At 43.6% G+C, this 24,542-nt stretch overlaps 1 protein-coding gene across 1 annotated transcript in view; it reads left to right on the plus strand.

The window, feature by feature from the left end:
• Cul3 (cullin 3) overlaps window positions 1–14,638 on the plus strand; it is a 47,246-nt gene extending 32,608 nt beyond the window's left edge. Inside the window, exons 12-16 of the mRNA XM_065442154.1 lie at window positions 831–899; window positions 2,473–2,545; window positions 3,126–3,195; window positions 10,891–10,997; window positions 13,302–14,638. Of these exons, the coding sequence (XP_065298226.1) occupies window positions 831–899; window positions 2,473–2,545; window positions 3,126–3,195; window positions 10,891–10,997; window positions 13,302–13,326 (344 nt within the window). The 3' untranslated portion in view covers window positions 13,327–14,638. The remainder of the gene's footprint in view (window positions 1–830; window positions 900–2,472; window positions 2,546–3,125; window positions 3,196–10,890; window positions 10,998–13,301) is intronic.
• Window positions 14,639–24,542: the final 9,904 nt, after the last annotated feature.

Genomic DNA, 24,542 nt, shown 5'->3' on the forward strand with positions numbered 1-24,542 from the left:
GAGCAAAAGATTCATTTTGTTAAATTTGTGAGCCAGCGATGAAAGATATGGTTTCATGCCATGTTGACGATATCTTCACATCAGCGGTATGAAGCAGAGCCAGCCACGCTTTCATGTCCGCTCCGCCTCAGTTGATAGTGTCAGCGCACATGATGCCACGTCATCTCGACACGCCCACTCACATCAGGCAGATTGCCTCTAAAACAAGGCACACGTGCTGCGTATACGTTCAGCTGTGCTGACAGCCATGCCCAGTCGCGCTAGGAAAGAAGCATGTCAACCTGCCCCCCCCCCCCCCCCCCCCCTTACTTGATTACATGGCAAACCTGTGTTCATCAAGCCACCATAGTTTTCAGCGCACCCTCGCAAGCTTTCATTTGCACCCAAAGTATAAAGCTTTACATGCAATAAACGCCATAGGATCGTTTCACGCTTGGGCTTTATGCAAAACATGACACTGCTCTGCTTTGGGGTTGCTGGCATAGCGTTTGATTTGAAAGGTTGGTTCGGATTTTTGGAATTAAGATTATCACAAGTGTACTTTCTGTGTTTTCCCTGAATGTATGCTCTCTTGAATGGTGACATTGTCATTTATGGTGCAAAACCTTTATTGAAGAAAGTGTGCGAGTTGCATAGGAGTTGAGCAGGCTTGCCAATGATCAGCTTTTGTTGTGTGGATTGAGGGAAGAGGCCTTACTTTGTTTGAAAGATCTTGTCCTCCTCGGCCCTGAAAGATGGCCCAGCCTGTGCTAGTGCCTTTGTCTTGTGAAAAATGACAGCTGAGTGCTTCTCTCTCATGATAGTTTTTTTTCTTCTTTTTCTCATTTCAGAGCCAAGTCACACGTTTACTGTCAATGACTCCTTCACTTCCAAATTGTACAGAGTCAAGATTCAAGCAGGTACTGAGCTATACCCTCTTCCTGTCATTTTCTTTTTCTCTCTTGCTTGAGAATTACATTACCTTGATAAACAAATTTCATTTGAGATGAGACAGTTGCTAGGCTGATGGTGTTTTAAAAATTAAGTTTATGGCAGGTTGACAGAGGCACACTATGAAGTTTCTTCTAGGCTCCAAGGAATAATCGTTGCAGCAACAGAAATCGTTGAATAGAAAGTTGGCTCTGATGTGCAATTTGTGTTTTACCAGCAATTTGCAATTCTAAGAGGTGCTTTATCTTACTTACTGTGTTAATTTTCATTCCATAAGTGCTTTTTCTTTTTGCATTGTCTTACATTAAATTAATTCACAGCGGGAGGGAAAAGTGTCATTCTTACTTGCTTCGGCTAGATAGATTGGTACTCTTCGTTTGCCAAAGCAACCTTGCACTTGATTTCAATTGTTATTGCGTGAAAGTACAGTGCACAGAATACATAAATACAAGAAAAGAGGTCTCAAAATCCAAAGACATAGCGCAGCTGTTGTACATCAGAGACGTATCACTACATTGGTTGACTTTAGGGTGTTTGATTTTTCTGGCCTACTCGATTATTCAGACATCTTGTGGCATTGCCGTTTTCTGCACAGAACAAGCTCGTAACAACAACTGACGTTTTGGGACACCACACGGTGTCTTGCGTAATTTTTCAGTCATGATTCGTGCATTGCATTGCAAAAATGGCGGCCATGAGCAGTGCCGATGCCATTTGGATTACCTTTGCTTTTGTTTCGAGACAGTTTCTCAGCTATTTATGTGCTGCAGCCGCTGAACTCGGCGTCAAACCATAATCTTATTTGCTGACACCAATGAAGCACGAATTGGTTCGACCTAACTGCCTGAACAGTGTTTTCAAACATAATTTTCTGTTCGCCAGCGTGACAGTGGGTAGTTGCTGACATGGGAAGATTGCCGCTGTTTGTATGAGCGGCTCACTGTTGATCAGGCCTCACATGCCCGAACTGCTAGACTGACAGCCGTAGATGGGATGTTCAGGTCGCCAGCAGTTACTGCGACCACTTTTCCCATGTTTCTCTGTGTGCCTACAGACAGAAAAGGTCAAGTTGGGCATAGGCAGACAGTTGTGAAGCTAGTTTCTGCAACACAGCCTTAACTGCTGGCACTACATAGTTGGTATGTGCAACAGCTGTGCTTCGCTGCATCGTACAGCATGCAGCGCTCCTTGGACTGTGCAATGGGCAGATGTAAAATGCTCCTTTGGACTTAGCCATCAAGAAAATTCCAAGTATTTGTTATTTCACTGAAGCACAATGCTGGCTAAAGTCTGTATATAAACCTTCTGTGCTGCTGTTACTATAATATAGTAAGAAAATAGTTTTTTTATTTCATAATCTCACAATAGTATTTCACATGAGGAGACAGCTTGAATGCAATGCAATATTCTCATTCATTCTGCCTTTGTTTTGGGGCTTTGACAAGTACATTAAAGGCACATTAATTTATATACCATAGGTCTGGGGAGAATACCTAAATCACTTTAGGTTCATCCATTCATTGCTTGTTGTCCTTTCTTTAGTTGCAGCAAAGGGGGAGAGCGAGCCTGAGAGGAACGAAACAAGGAGCAAGGTGGACGAAGACCGAAAGCATGAATATCCTTTACTTAAAATTATCATTTTGGCAAACGGAGGTAATTGGAGATCACAGGGAGAGGCCTTCATCCTGCAGTGGACGTAAAATAGGCTGATGATGATAATAATTTTGGCAAGTCTACTGCATTTTGAATTTGTTGTCTGCATTTTTTTTTAGTAACTATGAACTCATAAATATTTATAAGTAGCATTAAGGTACTGATTGCGTAAACTTTAATGCTTATGCAAAGAGAACTGGAGCTTTATTTGGATCTTGCTTTATTAATTGAGTCATTTCTGCTAATTGCGTCATCTGTTCAAATGGTCTTATACTTTTGTGAGAAATTACAATATTAAATCTTATTAAAGGTCAGTGGTATACTGCTGTCAGCTTACGACTTCACAAATGCAGAACCACACCATGTGAATTTCACAGGTTTGAGCTTTGGTGTGCCAGAAATGAGTACTAGTTCAGTAAATACAGGTTGGTAAATGTCGTTTTGTAAGAAACTCATTCATTTCATCTGTGTCGTGGTTTAGACTGCTTTGTAGTTTTTTGGGAACTTTTGATTGAGCCAGTTCTTCTTAACTGTGACTGCACGATTGAAGCTGCCATTGTAAGGATAATGAAGGCACGGAAGAAGCTGTCACACAATGTCCTCGTCACCGAGGTAAGCTGCCCTATTTGCGTCTTCTTTCATATTCTTATTTTCTGTTTCTGTACTCTGTCTCGCAGTGCATTTGTAGTGCAATGAAAAATGTGGAGTGTGTTAATGTGCTCAACATGATGGGACCGATCAGTTCAACCCTGATGGGACCGATGAAGTTAATAAAAGTATCTCGTGGGTTAAAGTAAATGAGATGCAGAAAAGACGCCAAAACACACTGCTGATTTATCTGGCACTATTTGCCCACATTTAACGTGCCCCCAAACCAAATGCGTGCCCTCTTTCTATGTGTTCCCAAGTAGAAAACTAACAGAAATTGCATTAAAGCTCCTAAACCAAGTAGAAATCTAACGTGCACCCATTCTTTTAGCAGAAAAAAATTTCTGGCTCTCTCGTAATCGAGAGTAGGTGTAAGCAGGAAATGGCAATTGACAAAGCAGATTGGTTGGAGATGATAGTAGCCACAATCTTAAATTGGATGTAGTGCATGTTTGCAACAGCGCAACCACCACACCACATTGCACTGTGCCATACTGTGCACTGGTCCATATGGACGCTGCCCAGCTAGAAAACCGGCTGAAAACCAGCTAAAGGCAGCACAACAAGCAGTGAAAGATATCAAAGAAACAGAATGCACTGCCCAGCTAAAAAAAGAAAATCACCTGAAAGGGGTGCCACGCAGCGTAGTGCTATCTCTCGAGGTGGCACGAAACTCGCGTCACAGAGCTAACAAATCGCTGGAATTCAGAAGAGAATAGGCAACCCTGTCTCAACGCCAAAAGATGACAATGAAGTGTATGGTGCCCTGTATCTGCCTTTCGAATGCCACCATTGGAAATTACAAAAAAAACCAGCGCACTAGAAGTTATAGCTTGAGTGATATTGTGAACAAACATTAGGAAGAACTCGGAAGCAATATTTTTTAATAACTTGTTGGGCAGTAACTAGTATATGTATCGGAGTCTTGTAAAAAGGGTTGGCGGCCAGAGACCGCATTTTCTTAAGTTTGGCTGGGTGTCCAGATGCCGTTTTGTTCTCACAATTTGCCCGGATATTCTTGTTTGAGTGCCTGGATAACAGCTCTGGCTTCTGACTCAAGGTCATTTGAAGGTCGCCGACATCTGGAACTAATAGCATTTCATGCTTAAAATGGGCCAAGGTCTAGGAGGTGTTGCATTATAGTGGCTGGTTTCCTAAAGCCAGTTACGCCGCATTACATCTGTGTTATGCATTAAAGCATAGAAATGCTGTGGATGCGATTTTGGTTTTGTATCCAGTTGCATCGCGCAGGCAAATTTCGGCCCAATCGTCCTGGAGAAAAAAAAAGATTGTGCATGTTAGAATTGTATGAATACCGTAATCAGACATTGTGAGCTATAGTTATTGCTTGAAGATTTTCTTAGGGCAAGCGGCAAATAGGTGTTTTCAATGGGAGATGACGTGTGTTGAATGCATTCACCGTCTATTCAACTCTTTCGTTATCATGCCTATTCAAATCTATCACCGGTGATCGACGTTTCCAATTTCCACATGTTGGAGCCATTTCTTATCCACTTAAGGCCATCTAGTAGTTAGTACAGGCACTGAACTTTCAGAATCGATTTAAATTATGACGCTCTGGCAATGTTGTGATTTTTGACCGACCTTTTTGCAAACTAATTTGCATATGTTCCACGCTCAAGAACAAAGCACACCACTCATGATTACACTGCGCTAGCTTCAAGATTTTGTAATCCAATGACTCCCAGCAAGTCAAAAATTAAATTACATCGCCGGCTTTGCCGTCCGACAGTGCTGAGTGCTGACAACTAACCGAAAATGACGCCAGCTGTTCACTAGTGAGCTTTGGTTTGGAGTCCTAGTCGTTTTATTCCTCCAAAGTGTATTCCTGAAGGTCCGCCGCGTGTCCAACATGTGGACCTGTGAACCATGTGAACCATGTGGACCGCGCGTCTGCATAGCTAGAAACTATGCTGCACCCACACTTCAATTTAGTGATGAAGACTCGAGTTATGATTCCAAAGATGACAGCAAAGCAGATTCAAGCTCTGACGGCGGCGATGTTTTGAGTCGGCATAGGGACATCTGCAGCTGTTCACCGGCGAGTTTCCTTTAAGTCCTTGAGCGGTCTCCTTCCTTGTGTGCGCATGTGTGCCAATCTTTTTGCACGACCTGAGAGCTCTACTGATTATCTTCAGGGTGCATACTTTGATTGGTTATGATATGCTGCCATCGGCAGCAAAGAAACTTCTGTTCACGCCAAGAAGACTGCCCGTAGCACATCTTGGCCCAGCACTAAGGATCGGTGCAAGACAGTTTACAATGGCGTGGGATTTCTTTCTACTCATCTTCTCTGCAGAGGTGATAAAGACAATCTGTGAAAATGCATAATCTTCTAATTGCTCAGCTATGCTGAGAGCGAGCGGTCCTGGAAGAGGTGCATGACTCTAGACGAACTGGCGAAGTACGTTCCTTGGACTTCTCATCGGACCACTCTCAGAAGATGCTGAAAAGGTGGAACTACAAAATATGTAGTTCTACAAACAAAAACCAGATGTATTGTGGGGAAAGTTTGGTGTGCACCTATTTATTTATTTATTTCAAGGTACCTTACAGGCCCTGTTGCGCGACGCCTGTTTCTCGAACATCGACCAGCGTTACTATTGGGCAGTGTGGCGTTGTCGGCAGGCTGCAGGCGTACGGTAGACCGTGGTGACTAGGGAGGGACAAGACGATTTCTAGTGCGAAACTTGCACTGTTCATTCAATGGTTGGCGAAGGATATAGAAGAGAATGAATGAATCGAAAAAGTACATTGCGGGGCCCCTTAAATAGGCCCTCTAATATCGTAGGCGGGATCTTGCTCACGTCAATGTCACGTGACATGCACCGAGTCCCCGTCGTTGCTTTGCGGCTGCTCCTTCTCGCCTGGACGATATTGCACATCCCCATCATTGCTTTGCGGATGCTCCTTTTCTCCTGGGTGATGTTGCATGTGCTTGCCTCCTCTGGCGACAACCCGCGGAGTCTGGTTGGGGATGGGCGGCTGATCCTTTCTCCAGAGTCAGACAGTTAGCGGGAAGCTCCCCCTTTGGTCGCAAAGTTTGCGGAAAGAGTCCTCCCTTACAGTCGCATAGTTTGTGAAAAGGGTTCTCCCCCAGAGTCGCTCACACACACACACACACAAAGGGGCCTGTCAGCACTGCGGGGCGCCTGGTAGACCGGCAACCACTCGAGACGACCATAGCAAATTAGGAATCCATCCTCCATTTCAATTAGGCACGGTCTTTGAGCATCCTTTTTGCCCGGAGTGTTACACGCCAACCGTGACAGCCCCAAGGGGAGCATTGAGTAAGGGGGGTGTCGTAGAACAAATGACAGCAGAAAACCGATACATGATAGCTCCACAAAATCTAGGAACTGCTTCACTACATGGCATAAGCAATGCACTGGTCTTAGTTTCTTTTTTGTATCCAAAGAGTGCTGCTGTACTGAGCATTTATTTTTTCAGACACTATTCCTGGGTTATTTATCTTTGAAGTGTATATTCCTTTGATATTAACGTTTTTGTTGATATCATGTGTTTTTATTGTTGTTTTTAACAACTGGAAGCAAAAATGGCATTTTCTAGACTTTTTATGTTTTACCTAATGAATTTCTTCTTTGGCAATGTATGTTTTTGGAAAGAGCATTTCATTATGCACAATATGCTATGCTGCAGTGTGTGCTGGAATAACATTTGTAGAATTAAGTATTTGTTTCCGAGACCTATAAGAAACTACCATTTTCTTGCAGTAACGAAAGAGTTCAAGGGGCCCTGAGCACCCCTCAGTCTTGGTGAAATAACATAGTCTGCAGGTAGCATACGCTCTTGTGAACATCTTGGCCAAGTTCTGCTGTCCTACGCGGTCCGTGGAGCTCGCAATTGGAGTGCGAAGTCACCTTTTTCTCAAACGCTCTCGTTTCAAAAACCCCATCATCCTCGCTCTCTTCTCTGTGCTTTATTTCGTGATAAAGCACACTCCAATACGCGCCTGCTATTGATCGCTGCGCTCGGCTACACTGCGGCTGCCGTGAGGTGCTGCCATGAGTCCAGTGGCTAAGCGCACTGCGGCTCTCTGAGGACAGCTGCGTTTGGCTTACGTTTAGCACAGCATAGGCACCAAATCGGAAATTTGAACTGCACGCCACGGTGATGTCTCCGTCGTAGCCTTCACAGTGCAAAGCATTGGAAGAGGAAGGGCAGCATAGCTGAGGCCCTCTTTGATTGCCGATAACTCCACTTCTGCTGAACGCATTGAAGTACTTTTTGCGGCAAAGCGGTTCTGAAATAGCCTAGCTTCACTTCAAATGTCTTTATCCACTTCGATAAAAAGGGGTTCAGGGCCCCTTTAAGCTCTGTTGAGACAATGCTGCTGATAAAGCCGGTCGCGGGTGCTGGTCGCTATTAGGGTCATCATAGGGATCATGCACATGCATGCTGACTGAAGTTCAAGTTATCAGGTGAGGGCCAACTTTAGGAATGGAAAAACAAGAACTCTAGGCTCGTACCCATGCCGCCCCAGAGTTTCTTATTGTCTCTTACAAATGGGGCCAGCTGTCAAGCATTTTTAATGCCTGCAGTATTTTTGCCTGCATTTGCAACAGTTGTTTAATTTAGGCTCCAAAACGTACATTCAAGACTGCGCTCTGCTTGGGAACCAGCTGCAGAGCGCTTGCACATTGCACACCCACGGTGCAATGTGCAATGTCCTGTTCACGATTCAATTCATGCTGGTAATGCATATGTATACATTTTTTCACCAATTCTCACCACCTACACAATCCTCTGTTGTGCCTACCATTTGACTTAGTAGGGCTTCACAAGAGTTGTTGTGCAGCAGTGTGCAGGTGCGCAACAAGAAAACGAGAGACGCACTGTGTAGCTCGTACTGCTTCCCAACGAACATTCTAAAAACATTAGTGTTGCATCAGAAATGTCACTGAATGAATGACACTGTGTATCTGCTAATTGTACCAGAACCTCGTTGATACGATCCTGTTACATGCAATTTTCCATAGCCAACATTTGCTATTGAGAACACCAAAAATGATGCAATACAGTTTTATGCTTGCTTTTTACTGGTTCATACATTCCTTGAAAACAGGATCTTTCAGCACCAGCGTTATGGTACATTGCCAAACTGTGGTTGTATGATATGTTTCCTGGCTGCTGGATCCCCCATGTAAAAAATTTGAAAAGGTGGGAGGCACACGACAAGAACCGTAGCCACCTGCCGCAACAGCTTCCCCACAATACTCACCTGACCTGGGTGTCTACCAAATGGGAAAACCGGGAATTCTCGGGGATTTCTAATGGTCTATACTCTGAAAAAACTCTGGGTATTTGTGCATCTATTTGGGAAAATTGGCTGTAATTTTATTGAAAGGGAACGAAAGTCGTGCTAATGCTGGCTCGACTAACCGAGAGTAATTGTAACGTATTGTCTTTGACATGCTGTCGTTGGCCGGAGGAGTTGCCAGCATACAGTCAACAATTGATTTTCCGGTCACACGATTTTCTGGATACCTGATAATTCGGATGGCTTCGTGGCACCACTATGTACCCCATAGAGTCAATGTATAAAATGTCAATGTCTAAAATATCGACAAAGTCTGAAATGTCAGATGCAAGAACCCTTCGCCGGCTGATTTTCAGCACTTTTTGCCATGATCACAGGTCCGAAATGACATTAATCAAAGCCACTACCGCCGCCATTTTTATTATGTCGCCGCCTCAAATCGGTGCTGTCGCACGTAAATGCGCTGGCATCTGTAGCCACCACCGGGGCAAAGCTAAGCATCACTGCTTCGATGTTCGCTATTAAGCTTCTTGCCGTTCGGTGCCATTGATTTCATTGAAAGAATCCGCAGCTGTCAGCAATGGCATTTACTCTGCATTTGTAATCCTTGCGATTGGCTTCAAAGCTCGTAATGCATGGCGCATTGCATAATACCGGTTTCTGAAAGTCAGCAGGCATAGAGTATGTTAGGGCGGTTGAGATTGACTTTCCAACTTCTGAGAGAGAATCTGATTTGTGGCAAAATTTGGGCCTCATTCCAATGAGCTTGCTATGAGTCAATGGAAATAGTTCATGTTCGAAAATATTTGCTTGTGTATGCATCTTTTTTTTATTCGTATTTGAAAAATGTTCGGCTCAATTTGCAATGGGCTTTACTATTTTTTCAAAAATATTTTATTCGCTGTGCATTTTACTAACCCTTCGTTTTTGTATAAAATAGGCGCTACTTCTTTATATTCAAACTGGATTAAGTCACTTTTTTTTATTTTTTAACATGCTTACTAGAGAATGGCAGCATTGGGTGACATGTCAGCCCGTCTTGACATTAAACAAAACTCTTTATCACTCAGGGAATTTTGCAAAGGCACTCGGAGAACACCTGGAAATGTCAGCTTGGTAGACACCCTGCCGGTGCACCCTTGGTTTTTCATTCTGGTCACAACATATCTCCTCCCGGCTCATCACACACCACATTCACAGCTATCGCCACCAAACCTGTTGTGATAAGCATCGTCACCTGCCTGTTTCACAATGCCTGGGTTGTCCTGCTGTTGAAAGCATACTGCATGCTTTTAAAAGGCAATAATAGAAATGTGCCACCATACCCTGCTGCAGGTGGCACAAAGGGATCTTCATGTTTTGCTCCCGCGGCATCGCAGGCATTGGATTGCAGTGTTGCCAACCAGCTCAATTTCGTTTTGATTTCTCACCGCTTTCTTAAAACAATCTGCAATAAGAAAACAACAATGTACATCTCGGGTTGCTTGGGCCCTACCAGCTTGAGCTGAGTCAGTGTCTCCTTCCATAACGATTAGTGCCAAGCTCGCAGCTCAAAACTTCCTGCCAGAATGCTCTGCTCGAAAAAGCTTCTGACACAGGCGAAATTCGCGTAGCGCAAACATAAGTGTATCTTAGCTGCAAAAACGACAGTGCGCTGCTCAGGTCCTACCAGCTTCTCGTGCTGTAATGTTTCATGCTACGCTTTGCAATACATAAATGTCAACTACAGTTGAGTCTGTCAAGTTTTTTAGTGACTGAGATGTACATTTTCCCGATTAGTACGTTATTTCTTGTGTTCTTTTGAAAACGTAGGAACGAGGCTCTGCTGTGTTTTGTACATGTCTAACGTGGCAGACACACTTTTTCAGATGGTAAGGCACACTACTTGCTCGCTGTGTTGTCTGCTCTATATTGGTCACATCACGAACTGACACTGTCTGCATGTTGGCTTCTCTGATTGGCTGACACTACCTGTAGCTTTCACTGCACTGCAAGTAGATTGTGAGACGGAGTATCGAAATGAGGATGACAGTGTACTGGTTTTGTCGTAGAATTGATGCTGCTAGTGGTAGGGTGTACGGCACTGGTCCACAATGGGTACTCCTTCCGTTGTTCTGTCAAAAAAGCATGGCTAACATATCAAAGCAGAGTTGTGCTGTTGCTACATCATAAAACAATGATGTGTGGGAGTATCCCACACGTCTGAGCTGTGTCACTGCAAAGTGACTTGTCTCGATGCACAGTTTTCCAGCCTTTATGTTGTTGTCTTGTGAAACTATACAATCTGTTCTTGTGTTAGGCAGACCATTGAATGCATCTGTGTGGTAATGTCTTTGTTACCGCTTTCCTTCCCCCAGGTGACTAGCCAGCTGCGGTCCAGGTTTTATCCCAGTCCTGTAGTCATCAAGAAGAGAATTGAAGGCCTTATTGAGAGGGAATACCTAGCCAGGACTGCTGAAGACAGGTATGGGTGTATTGCTTGTCCTGCCTATTGCGCATGCATTCTGTGGTGGGAAAAATGTATGATTTAAATACTTTGTACCTGCTGACAAGAGAAAATAAGCGCAAGGGTTCGCACGGTTGCCTTCTGTATTTGGGATTTTTTGCCATTCATGAAGTTCGTAAGTCAGCTGCTGTGACACACTTGATGCCAAACAAGTGGCTTGGAACAGAAGTGAAAAGATGCAAGTAGGAAAGTCACAGTTAGCTCCCATTGCCTTGAGGGTGATGCAGTAGGCTTCAGTTTTTTAGTTCAGTTTTATTTACTCTCATATCCACAGTGCCATTTAGGCATTACAGTGGGGAAGGTTACACAGCAATGTGAACAACCTATGGCATTTTTATAATAAGCAGCAGTACAGTATGAAACACAATCACTATCACTGAGAAACGGAAGTAGTACATAAAGATGTCGGTGCACACTACCAACATAAAATAAACTAAGCTCCTAGGGCTTTCGTAGATGAAAATGACGCTATAGAACTAAATAACAGAAGTATGGAAAGAAAAACTGCAGTGGTAGACAGAGGAGAACTGTAAATAGCGGCTGCAAAAGCTTCATTATCAAGTAAGCGAACCACTGCAGCTAATTGATCCCGACTGAAGGTCCCGGCTGGCTCTCATACGGGCCAGAAGTTTCATTATTTCATTCATGAAATTGGCCCTCGCTGGATAATTTGAACTTGGCTGTTCAATACATATGCTTCCGACACTAATGGTGACTCCAGTGGCTGCACTTCATCTGTGATGGCGCTACGGAATAGCAAATGCATTGAAAACACACAATGTTCCTTCTAAAACCCAAAATTTTGGTAGCTCTTGAAGCGTTAACGGCAGCTTACAATGAATGATTACTGTATTTGACCGGTTGTAATCCATGCCCTTTTTAAAAAAAGGAAATTAGTCTGAAAATTGCCTGCAGATTACAGTCTGATGCAAAACCAAAACTGTGTTTGCGGTGTTAGCTGCAGCCTTCAATTACAATTGGATCACAAGATCGGTGACATGTTGTTCATAGGCAAAAAGCAGCTCGACCCTGAAGATGGACAATAAGTCTAAATAAACTTTGATCCTATGAAGGCGAACTTTGCGGCATTCATCTTATTTACGATTGCCAGAATCTTTTGTCGTGGTAAATTTTTCTTGTTATAAGATAGGGTGCACATTAGATTTGAGCGCATATTGTTTTCCAGTATGAACCGACAAAAAATCAAGTGTGCATTAGAATTGGGTAAATGCTGTATTATCAAAAAAAAAAATTAAAAAAATGATGTAGCGGTTTGTTAGGTTGTTCTTTTTGGCCTTGTTTTTTAATTTGACCTGCCAGATAATTTGGTGAGAGGGGTATTCAGTAAGTGTCCACCTGGTGGACATGTCAATTTCATCTGCTGCTGAAGTTCTGATTGGCTAGGCTGGGGCGCCCATCTGAAGGAGACAGGTGCCCCCAGTTAATCCACATTTCAGCAGCGGACCAAATGGATATGTCCACTAGGTGGACCTTTACACACTACCCCTCCACTTCTTTCGGCTGCTTCATGGTCAAATTTACAGAAATCAACTGTAAGGGAAAAGGCTTGCTTATCTTCTTACCTTTTGGCTCACTAATGGATATTCTCACCTCGGAATTTTTTAATACATAGACCATTCATGGATGCTTGCATGCTTAAGGCAGAAAGGTGCAAACTGCTCTCTTTATCATGGTGGTTTTCATGAACTGAGTTCATGTAACTCTGTCGTGTAGCAGTACTCAATCTTTACTTGCCAGCAGTATTTTCTTACTGATATGTCTTCTTCAGCTTAGCTTTTATTTGCATTTTTTTAGAGAACTAGTTGACGCCTTTATTTGTTTTTCTGTGGTTTATCTTTAAATCATTGCATAGACATGATTACTGCTACCAAACTATGCTTTTGGCTGATTGTGTACGAGGTGCATGATCTTGCTTGTTGCTTCCGTGAATGCGCATATTATTTAGGCTGGCTATGGCTCTAATTGGATTTTGTGTGTTTTCTGCCTTATGAAAAGAGAAACACGCTGAGCTGGCAGCAGTTTGTAGTTGAATAGAGTCCATATGCACTCAAGTAATCATTAAAGTTCTCCTCCTGTCTGTGTGGCCGCTGGAATGGGACCTGTGAAGGAGAATATTTGGCTCTAAATTGAGCCCTGCAGATATGCTACCATGTTTTGCGAATTGCAAAAGCATCTCGCATGTATGCCTTGCTTCAAGATTTCAGGCACATATAAGTTATGACCTTTGAATTTCACTTGCAGGAAGGTGTACACCTACGTGGCGTGAAATCTGGAGTGCTGGAGTTTGTGGAAAGATGGCACCGGTGCCTGTGGCTGCAGAAGTGCGGTTATTTATTGGAGCAGAGGAATTGGGCCGAGTCACAGCAAAACTGCTGGCACAAGTGCAGCTGGAAGGAAGACTGGTTCTGGCAGCCCTCACTCTCTCGTCTTTGGTCACTGCTGCCGAGGAAAGAAAAAAAAAAAGAAGTCCTCCTTTCTTTCTTTGCATTTCATTCCATGATAAGAAGAGGAGGATGCCTTCAACAGTTTTTCGCTTTTCAATGTCTTAGTTTTATAGAGGGGTTCACATGGTTTTTTTCCTAGCTTTCTCTGGGTGCACATGGGAGGCTAGCTTTTTTTTTTCCCCCTTGAATGGGAAGGTGTACTGACAACAAAATTTGCCTGCTCCGATTGATGTCCACATCCATTTCTGCTCACTCCGACGACGGCCACATCTGTAGGGGCACTCTTAAAGTAAAGTTAAATGTGGGGCACTAATTTGTACAGCCTGTGCATAATTGGACACATAATTTTGTCTGTTTGCGTGCGTGTCTGCGTGCATGGATAATTGCGTCCCTTTCTATTTGTGCTGTGTTCCATTAGCATGTAAGGTGCCTCCCTTTATACTAGCTAATACAAGCTATTTATTCTGTTTTTGTGCAGCAGTTAGGCAATGCTGTTTCCATGAGAAGGATGCAAGGTTTTTTGTTTTCTCCTTTTTTTCTTTTTTAATTGTAAGAACTGTGTCCACTTTCAAGCAGTGCGTAGCATGTTGTGCTTTTTACGGTGAGATGATGATCATGATGCGTCACTACTGTGAGATAAAAGCTGTGACCTCAATGTGAAGTTCTATGATGCAAATGTCCCTGCCACATTGCCTAGTAGAAAGTTATAGGTACAGTTGCTAGTTGAGGGAATAAATGGGTTTGGGTGAAAGGCCTAGGCACCAAAGAAGCATTGCCATACGAGTTTGCGTTGCCAGCGCCATGAAAGTGTGTGCATGTGATTGACTGAGGGTCAATGCCTTCTTATTTGGACAGTCTGTCACAACAGTGTACATTTCCTTTTTTTTCCCCGTTCTGCTGTACACTACTGTATGTACAGGAGAAACCTAGTTTGCATCACTGGGTTTCTCTAATGGTTTTGCAGGCACGTTTTTCGGATTGCCTGCTGCCACAAGAGTGTATCGCCCCATGAGCCTTTCATTGGCCTTCCAGTGGGGGAAATAGGGTGCAGTTTTTTTAATGCCTTCATTTATTGTTGTACATAGCATTATTTGATGTACATAAATTGCCTCAGTAAAGGATTTTTCTTCCTTCTGTGCATGTGTGATTTGATGTCCTAGCAACATGATTGATTGAGTGATAATTCATTTTATACATAGCAGGCAATGCTAGAAAGGCTGGAAAGTTTTTCTCGCATTCACAATAAAAAATTGTGAGCCATTCCACTCTGTGAAGGTGAATGACTAGTGAAGCTGTTTAGCACATGGCACAGAGGCGACACAGAATTTTGAACAAAGGTATGAACACATTGTCTTGATCGGTGGTCATCGTGACCAAAGGTACGCACACACATTTATTTATATATGCTTGCGTAGATGACTATATATATGTATGTGTGTGTAGAGTTAACACACACATACATAACAAACAAAGTATAACAAAGTAACAAAGTAGGTAAAATTGGCAATTTGCTGATCGTTACATAGGAATTTCGTTGTATTGAAATTCGACCAAATAAGTACAGTTGCCGATCAATTTTTTTTGCAAGGGAAGGGGCCGCAGAATGTTTCAAATTATCTGGCAGTCGAAAAAAGCATATATGAATGAGAAAACAATTTGTGGTGAAGTTGGTAGTGAGCGACAAATGATACGGTTTCATGCCATGTCGACAATATCTTCACATCAGCCGTACAAATTGAGCAAAGCCTGCCTCGCTTTCACATGCTCTCCACCCCCGCAGCTGATAGCGTTGCCTGCACTGGGTTGACGCTATTGGGAAAAGCGCTGGCAGTGGGGAGCGAGTGCTGCTTCTGCCTCTCGCTCCAACGGGTCACTGAAACTCGAGATTATGCATGCAACCTCCAACACTAAACGCGCAAGAAGACTGCTAACATGATGCCACACTGTCTCAGCATGCCCACTCTTTACACATGTGGCAGATTACCTCTAACGTAGGGTGCGTGGCTGTGTATGCGCTCGGCTGCGCTTACAGCCATGCACAGCCACGGCCCAGAAGACACGCGCCAACTGACCCCGGCCCCTAGCACAAGCTTGATTGCGTTACCGCAAGCTCCTCCTTCTTCCTCCCCCTCTTTCCCTTTGCTTGCGTAGGAAGGTGGCACTCGTGATGGTAAAACCACCATGATTTTGTCTCGGCCTCGCACACTTTCACTCTCGCCTAAAGCACAAAGTGCATGGGCCGCGATAGAATCTTATTGGACTTTTGACTTTATACAGAGTATGATGCGGCTCCACTGAGCCGATGGCTCTTGTCGGGCTGCGCTTGATTTGAGAGGTGCGCTTGCAAGCAGACGCTCGTAGTTCACTCATATGACCATCGGTGTCTGTGGAAGTTTCCATTTATTGTCTCTGCATTCATTTGCAGTGGAAGCAAAATTTCGTTATATTGAAATACTACTTTATATTGAGGTTATAAATACATGGTGTTCTATGGAGAAGAGGTTATGAAAAGTTAGTGTTATATCGAGAATTTCATAATATTGAAGTTCATTATATTGAGGTTAAATTATATATGGAGGTTATTTGAAAACTAAGGGCTGTTTCATCCCAAAAATATATATACATAAGTAAAAGCTTTTATTGATGGGCTTAGTACAAAGCTACTTTTCTACATAATCGCTGCTGACTTTAAGCACTTTTTGTACCGCTGCACCAGTTTCCTTTGTCCCTCTGCATAGAAGTTCACCACCTGGGAATTGAACCAGTTGACAACGGTGGTATCGAGTTTCTCCTCTTGAAACAGTGGCTTGGGTGACAACAGTGAAATGAAAGAAGAGGAAATAGTCGCTAGGTGCAAGGTTGCAACTGTAGGGCGGGTGATGAAAAAGTTCCCAACCAAAATCTTCAATCCTCATTTTGGTTTGGGCAGCGGTGTTGGGTTGCATGTTGTCGTAGAGGACAATTCTAGACAACTTCCCACGCCATCGATTTTTGATCGCTCGTCTAAGCATAGCAAGTGTTTTGCAGTATACAACATTCTGGATGTTGGGCCTGTAACTATGGTCCCACGTACCATGAAATCAACTAAAAGAACGCCTTTTGGTCCCAGAAAATGGTAGCCATCGTTTTCCGACTCGAGTAAGGAGACTGCTTGAATTTTTTCGGTTTTGGTGAAGAGGAGTGGTGCCACTGCATTGAGTGTTGCTTTGTTTCTGAAGTGGCGTAGGATATCCAAGTCTCGTCACCTGTAACAATGTGTGAAAACAACTTGTCTCTGTCTTGCCTGTAGCGGTTCAAAAACGCTCGTCCACTTGACATTCTTTGCTGTTTGAGTTGGTCGATAAGCATTTTTTGTTCCTACCTTGCACACACTTTCTGATATCTGAGCTTTTCAGTTAGTCGTATAAATTGCAGTGCGCCCAACAAAAGGAAATTTATCAGCCAGACCACTCGGGCATTGATGGAATTGCAATTCCCGGTCTACTTGTTGAACAGTTACATTGATGTGGATGTTGGGCCTGCCACTTCGCTCTTCATCGTGCACATTTGTGCGGCTATTTTTGAAGTCTCGAGACCATTTTCCGACCTTTCCTTCACTCGTCACTGTAGGTCCATAAACTACGCACAACTCTCCATGAATTTGAAAAGCTGATGATCCTTATGCATTCAGAAATGTGAATTATAGCTTGCACTTCACAACAGGCTGCAGCAACAATTTTTTTTGGACGTTGTCGTCTGCATTCCCTCACAAACAGGTAACTACTGGGCCAAAACAATAGCTGGTGCTGCACAGATAAAAGTTTATTCTGATGTGTAAATATTTCAATACAAGGAAACAGACCTTACTTTTCGAATAACCCTCATGGGTATGTATGTGTGTGTGTATGTGTGTTTATATATATATATATATATATATATATATATATATGTGTGTGTGTGTGTGTGTGTGTGTGTGTGTGTGTGTGTGTGTGTGTGTGTGTGTGTGTTATGAGAGGGATGAGCCATTGCATTTATTACTTGCTTAAAGGGGGACACTAAAGGCAAATATTAAGTCAAGCTAAAGTGATAGATTAGTGCTTCGGAATCTCTAAAGCATGAATATTATTGCGAACAGGGCTTTAATAATCGAGAAACTTCGGTAAATGCGGGACATAATTGAATACTCCCCCGGGACATTTAAGCACTGGCCCTATGACTAAAGCACTCCTCATTTAAATTCTTGACACGTACTCAATCACTTGTTGCAAAAAAACATCCTTGTATTATAAGGTGAAATAAAGTACTATTTATGCAGTTCTATTTCATTTTTAGAAAAAAACGTTTAAATTGCCCTTGCAACGACTCGTCGCGGTTGGAAGGTTTGGTTTTTGTTCGACTCTGCGCTGCTCACGCTTTTGCATTTCAGCAGTTTCATTATCGCGTAGGGCTGCGCTGGTTTTTCTGCCTCACAAAACTCGCACACAGTGCAAGTATAGTAGAGAATTCAACTTCCATGTTGTGTCTGATCACGTTAGATGCCTGAGCGATCTACACCACTTGACCAAAAAGCAGCTGCAGTGGCAAATTCACCGCTCTGGCTTGACTCGGCGCTGCCGTCTGCCGTGCTCCGTTTTACTCACCGACGGCAGCAAAGGGTGGTGATGACATGCAATGTCACCACTCCCTCGCTTGGCTAGCGGGAGATTTGAATTTCTTAAAAGGTATTCGAACGCTTCAGATGTAATTTTCTTGCAAAACAAAGTCCTTCCTTGGCATGAAACAAGCGTTGCGAGGTCTCTGGAATAGTATTTAAACAGTCCACATCGATTTATTATTTGCCTTTAGTGTCCCTTTAAGGAGGTATGAGCCATTGCTGGTGATGATAGGTTTGGTTGACGCAAAACAAAAATTCATGAGAGCCTAGCCATAAGCAGCTTCGCTGTAAAAAATCACATGAAAAAAAAGGTATGCGTCATGTAATTCAGTGCAACGTTTGATGGCTTGATGACAATTATTACATAGGAGGTGTCTCAGATCGGAATGTATTTGCCACTGAATAAGCAAGCTGAAATGTTACTGCTAGCGCATTGCTTGTGTGCATGGCCAAAATGTGGTATATTGCATACTGGGACTATAAATGTGGAGTACCTATAAATTTGTATGTATTAGTTGAATATTGTAATACAGTTAAACCTCAATATAACGAATTTAACATTTTATAACTTGTCCATAGAACATGTATTTTCAGCCGCAATATAATGAAGTGTGTTTATACACGATTTCAATATTACCAATTTTCACTGCTGCCGTGAAAGAATACAAAAACAATAAATGAAAACCTCCATGGACGCAGATGGTCGAATGGTTGAATTGTATGCTTGCAAACGCACTTAAATCGCATGCTGTGCGACTGAAAGCCATTGCTGAAGCAGAGCAGTGTCATGTTCTGCCTAAAGTCCGAGTGTGATTAGGTCCTATCACGCTGCGTGCACTGTATGCTTTAGGTGCGAGTAGAAGTTAGTGGGGGTCAGCCGAGAAGGATGGTGGCTTGATGAGTGCAGTCTTGCGGCTCGAGCAAGGGGAAGTGTGGCGCAGGGGAGCGAGCTCACGGTAACGGCAATCGTGCGCACGCGAGGAGCAGGTTGGTGCACATCTCCTTCATTAGCCCGGCCGAGTGTATACACAGCCCCCTTGCCCTGTTTTTGAGCTAATTTTCTGGGCATGCAAAGAGAGGCTGCTGATATGGCATGGCATCAAGTGCGCTATTTTACTGAACGTGTAGTACTGGAGGTAGAAGTACCTCGAGTTTCCGAGACTCGTTGAAGCGAGAGGCAGACAAAGCGTTCGCTCCCCTTGCCTAATATAAAGATTGAATTTGATTATATATTTCCATCAAATGCCAAACTCCTGTCCACTATGTATTTAAATGGCATGCAACAAGATCATTTAAAACATCTACTGCAAAGCGCATTCATCCAGCTCAAATAACATCGCAGTCATTTATGATGGCACGTGGTTTACACGAGGCCACAGCTCTCACATCGGTCTAGGCTGCATTATTGAATTTTATACTGGGCTTGCGTTGGATTGCATTGTACTTTCTAACTTCTGTCTAGGGTGCCGTCAGCGAGCAGCAGAAATTGACTGTAGCGTTTACACTTGGATTGAGCAGTATCAGTGCCAGAAAAACACAGACATTGGCTCGGGACAAATGGAGGTGGAAGCTACACTGGTGCTTTTCAGGTGCTTTTTCAGCAGCTACGGCCTTTGCTACACGAGTATCATACGCGATGGTGACATCCAAATATATCTTGCATTCTGCAAAGAGGAGGTATATGGCTTTACACCCTGGAATACGAAGGACTGCATAAATCATGTGCAGAAGAGAATGGGCGCTGCTCTCCATACACTATTGACAAGAGCAAAGAAAGGGGAGCAATTGGTTGGGAAAGGTGGACTCGAATAGGACCTAATAAATAACTGACCAGCTACTACAGTTTAGCCTTGCGCTGAAACACCGGCGTCAGTGACATGCAAAGGGCTGTCTACACATGAGGAGCCTCATCCTGAGCTGTGCCCACCTGGTCCTGATAGTTGGTGCAGGCATTGGTCAACACAAACCGAAATGGAGCCACCTCCGCCTCATAAAAACAAGCTGTTAATACGAGTAGCAAAGGCATAGCTGCTTGTCTACCAACGCCTGTCTGACCCTCAACTGCTGGAGCAGTGCAAGGGCAACAAGACGCAGAATGCAACAGAAAGCATGCATTTAGTTATTTGGTCAATGACTTCAAAGGATCAGCACGCTTCATTGTTTGCAGTGGAGACAGCAGTACATGAAGCAGTTGCATGCTACAACTTTGGGAACTTGTGTGCCTACACTGAAATGTGCAAGTCTGTGGGCATCGAACCTGGTAGCCTCGCCCTTCAAAGACCTGACAAAAAGGACCAACAAAGAAAGAGAAAGCACGCAGTGCAGAAAATTTATGTGTGGCTCTGCTACTGCAGAGACCAGTGGAGCTGGGAAAAGGCCAATAAAGTAGTGCCAAACCACAGACAAGACACATGAGTGCCGGCAACGCGTCCCTCGGACATCCACCAAAGGAGTCTACTATGGCGCCCGCGATTCACGTGGCCAACACCATAGTAGACGGCGTGGTTGTCACCACTCTGTACGGAGCGGCGAGCGAGGAAGACATCAAGGCACCCTAGCAGCTGTCTGCGAAGAATGCCCCTCCTCCCTCACCTGATCCCCCTGCCTTGCACGCCACAGGAGAGGGCACGCATCCAGGCCACCTTCCTCGCTTGCGTGTGAGCTGCTCCATCTCCCCCACTAGGCTCCACCCACCCTTGCCTCATTGCTATGCTGCGCGATGCTATTTTTATACTCTGCTTTCACTCTTTCTCAGCTCTCTCTCGCCCAGCTCGGTGAAGCTGCAGACGTAAAGAGAAGCCTAGCTAGATTATAACAGCTCTATTGTTAAAAATGTAGTGCAAGCACACAAGAAAACCCCTGTAAGCGAAGACACTTAATATTGCAGTCCTAGGGCATTTTGATGGACATGTAGTGGCTGTGCAATTTTAGTGCCAGTTTTCTCAGAAATGTGTTTTGACCCGACTGTCCTGCTTGCAGAAAGTGTAGCACGACCATGGCTTGATGGATTTTCATGAGGTCTGTTGCATTGTAGTCCTTAGTAAATTCTCTACACAGAGACATTCCTGTGTTTTTGAATTACTACCTCATTTTTCCTCACCTTCTCATCTTGCTCATCGTCTTGAATTTCCATCTTCTGCCTTACCAGTGCTACCTCACTTTTTACTCTTTAGCTAATTTGACATGATGATAACGGCTGCATTATACAATATGGATATAATGTTCTGTGTAAAAAAAAAAAAAAAAGAAGAAGAAAGGTAAGGGTGATAAAATATTTGGAGAATGTCATAGCATGAACCATGGCTAAAGTATAAGAGCAACTGTGGGCTTCTACCATGTTTTTTGTCACACCAGGCTTTCTGCAAGTTTGGCACAATGGCGCAAATAAAAATTTATAATGTCAGAACTACTGGAGGTAGCTTAATAAAACTTTGTAATTAGTCATTCAGCGCACTTCCCTATAAGTATGATGAATTTCATTGCTCTACTACAAAAAATTTCACCTGTGATCCCGACCTCCCCCCTTAACAATGAACACAGCAAAAATGAAATTCACAATTATAGGGGGTACACACTTAAGTGCAATTTCTATAAATTTCCTAGAAAATGTTTCTGCACTCAAGAAATTGCGCATATTTATGAAAAAAGATTCTCTACACAGTGAGAATGGACACTGCATTGCATTGTAAAATATTAATGGCACTGAGGTAGACAATTTTTTTTTTCTGCCAGAGATATTTGGAAATGCACCTAAGTGTAGTAGTTGCCCACATAGCTTTAAATATAAGTTGCAGGGGGTTGATTTCATGGTTAGTGCATTTGGCTCGACATAGCACTTTTGCAGGCTTCCTAATTTCATCACCCCACCTTATTTTCTGCCATCCTCGACTGCGCCCTTCCCTTGGCACCCATTCTGTAACTAGTTATCTATCCTATGCAATACATGGCCTGCCCAGCTCCATTTCTTTCTCTTATCGTGAACTACAGGTTTTCCCGCTCAGTTTAATCCAAACGCCATTGAAAATAATCCAGGTGCCAGCCAATTTAATCTGAGCGCCAGCATTTTTAATCCCAGTGCCAATAATTTAATCCAGGCGCCACCACATTTAATCCCAGTGCCATCCGAATTAATCCGCGTGCCAACTCATTTAATCCTTGCGCCAGCCATTTTAATCCAAGTGCCACACATTTTAATCCCAGTGCCAGTCAATTTAATCCTTTTGGAAATTGATTGAGAAACAAATAATTCTTGCAGAAGAGGTCGTAACAGACGTCATGAATGCCGTATATTCATTGATGTAATCACCATATTGGCGTCAGCACTTAAGGAGCAAAGATTCCACGCTACTGGTGTCGTCATAGCTGCTTCAGAAACACATCCGTGTGTTATATCGCTCACTCATTTCCTCCTTTTCGAGTCGCATTTCCTCCTTTTCGAGTCGCAATCCTGCAGCTCTGGACTCATACAGACCGGTATCACTGACCTCGTGTGCAGCGAAGCTAATGGAGAAGATGGCGTGCACAGGACTCACTTGGTATGTCGAGCAGGGTCGAAAACTACCATCGTGCATGACTGGGTTTCGGCAGCGTCTAAGCGCTCAAGACAATGTGCTGGACCTGCTAAGCCACATAGAACATTACAGTGCGGATGGCATGTCGACACTTGCTGTTTTCATGGATGTTTCTAAGGCTTACGACTACGTGTCTCAAAGAGCCATCATCAGCCAGTTGCAAGTTATAGGCGTCACGGGTCATCTCTTGCACTTCATACATACGTTCCTCAATGATCGTCGCATCAGAGTTCGCCTTGGCGACACTTTGAGCGATGAAATACGTATATTTCGCGGTGCGCCACAGGGGAGTGTTTTATCTCCCTTATTATTTAACATTGCCATGAGTAGCCTCCCAAGAGTACTAAACCATCGAACACCAGTGAAGATACCTATATATGCCGATGACATCCGCATATGGGTCTCCGGCTACCAGCATCGCCGCCTTGCATGAATAGCCCAGGGAGCAGTAAAAGCCAATCAGGGCCACTTGGCAACGATTGGACTATCACTATCAGCAGAGAAATCATCATTCGTACTATTTCCTGGAGTGAAAAGAAAATCTACATGCTTGACGCTGAATTTGGACGGATACCAGATTCGACAAGTCACCAACGTCCTATTTCTGGGCGTTACCTTAGACCACAGGCAACTCTGGCGCCGCGGTGTCGACCAACCCTTGCGAACAATGTCGATCGATATGCAAGGCGATAGGGAAGGAAATCGCATGTCATGATAGCAACACAAGTCGCGTAATATCCGTACCGGTTCTGCCTCACTTATGTGAGTCTCTTGTCACTCGGAAATGCGACTTGAACAGGAGGAAATGAGCGAGCGGTATAACACACGGAAGTGTTTCTGAAGAAACCATAACAACACCGGTAGCGTGGAAACTGTGCTCCTATAGTGCTGACGCCAATATAGTGATCACATCAATGAATATACGGCATTCATGACGCCTGTTACGAGCTCTTCTGCAAGAATTATTCGTTTCTCAATCAATTTCCAACAGGATTAAATTGACTGGCATTCGGATTAAATTGTGTGGCACTTGGATTAAAATGGCTGGCGCAAGGATTAAATGAGTTGGCACGCGGACTAATTCGGATGGCGCTGAGATTAAATGTGGTGGCGCGTGGATTAAGTTATTGGCACTGGGACTAAAAATGCTGGCGCTCAGATTAAATTGGCTGGCACCTGGATTATTTTCAATGGCGTTTGGACTAAACTCAGCGGGAAAACCTGTAGAATATTGGCTATCCCCGTTTCTTTCTCTGATCCACTCCACTTTCATCCCGTCTCTTAATGTGCTTAACATTTGTAATTCCATTGCTCTTAGCAAAATCCTTAAATTGTTCTTGTGCTTCTTTGTTAACCTCCAAGTCTCTGCCCCATGCCCCATATGTTAGCACCGGTAGAATGCAATGATTGTACACTTTTCTTTTCAATATTGGTAAGCACCCAGTTAAGATTTGGTAATGCCTGCTGTATGCACTGCAACCCATCTTTATTCATTTGTCAATTTTTTTTCTAATGATTAGGAGCAATTTGTAATCAGGTAGTGCAATACAAGGGTGATTGGAGATCGCTGGGAGAGGCCTTTGTCCTCCAGTGGATATAAAAATTTGGCTGACAATGATGATGATGCATCCTTTTGTGCTGTTACTAAAAAATAATGGGGAATATTCCATTTGGGATTTACAAGCAGATTCCTAACTGTTAGAACTATGGTCACTTGTTGCTTAAGTGCAGTTGCTCTCAGAACTATTTAGAATTGTAGAAACAAGAAGCTCATCTTTTCTGGTCTTTCTACCCAGCACACGTACATAGGCCAAAAGTGGGTGTTTGCAACAGG

This window comes from Dermacentor albipictus, chromosome 1 (genome assembly GCF_038994185.2).
Source record: "Dermacentor albipictus isolate Rhodes 1998 colony chromosome 1, USDA_Dalb.pri_finalv2, whole genome shotgun sequence".
Classification (NCBI taxonomy): Eukaryota; Metazoa; Arthropoda; class Arachnida; order Ixodida; family Ixodidae; genus Dermacentor; species Dermacentor albipictus.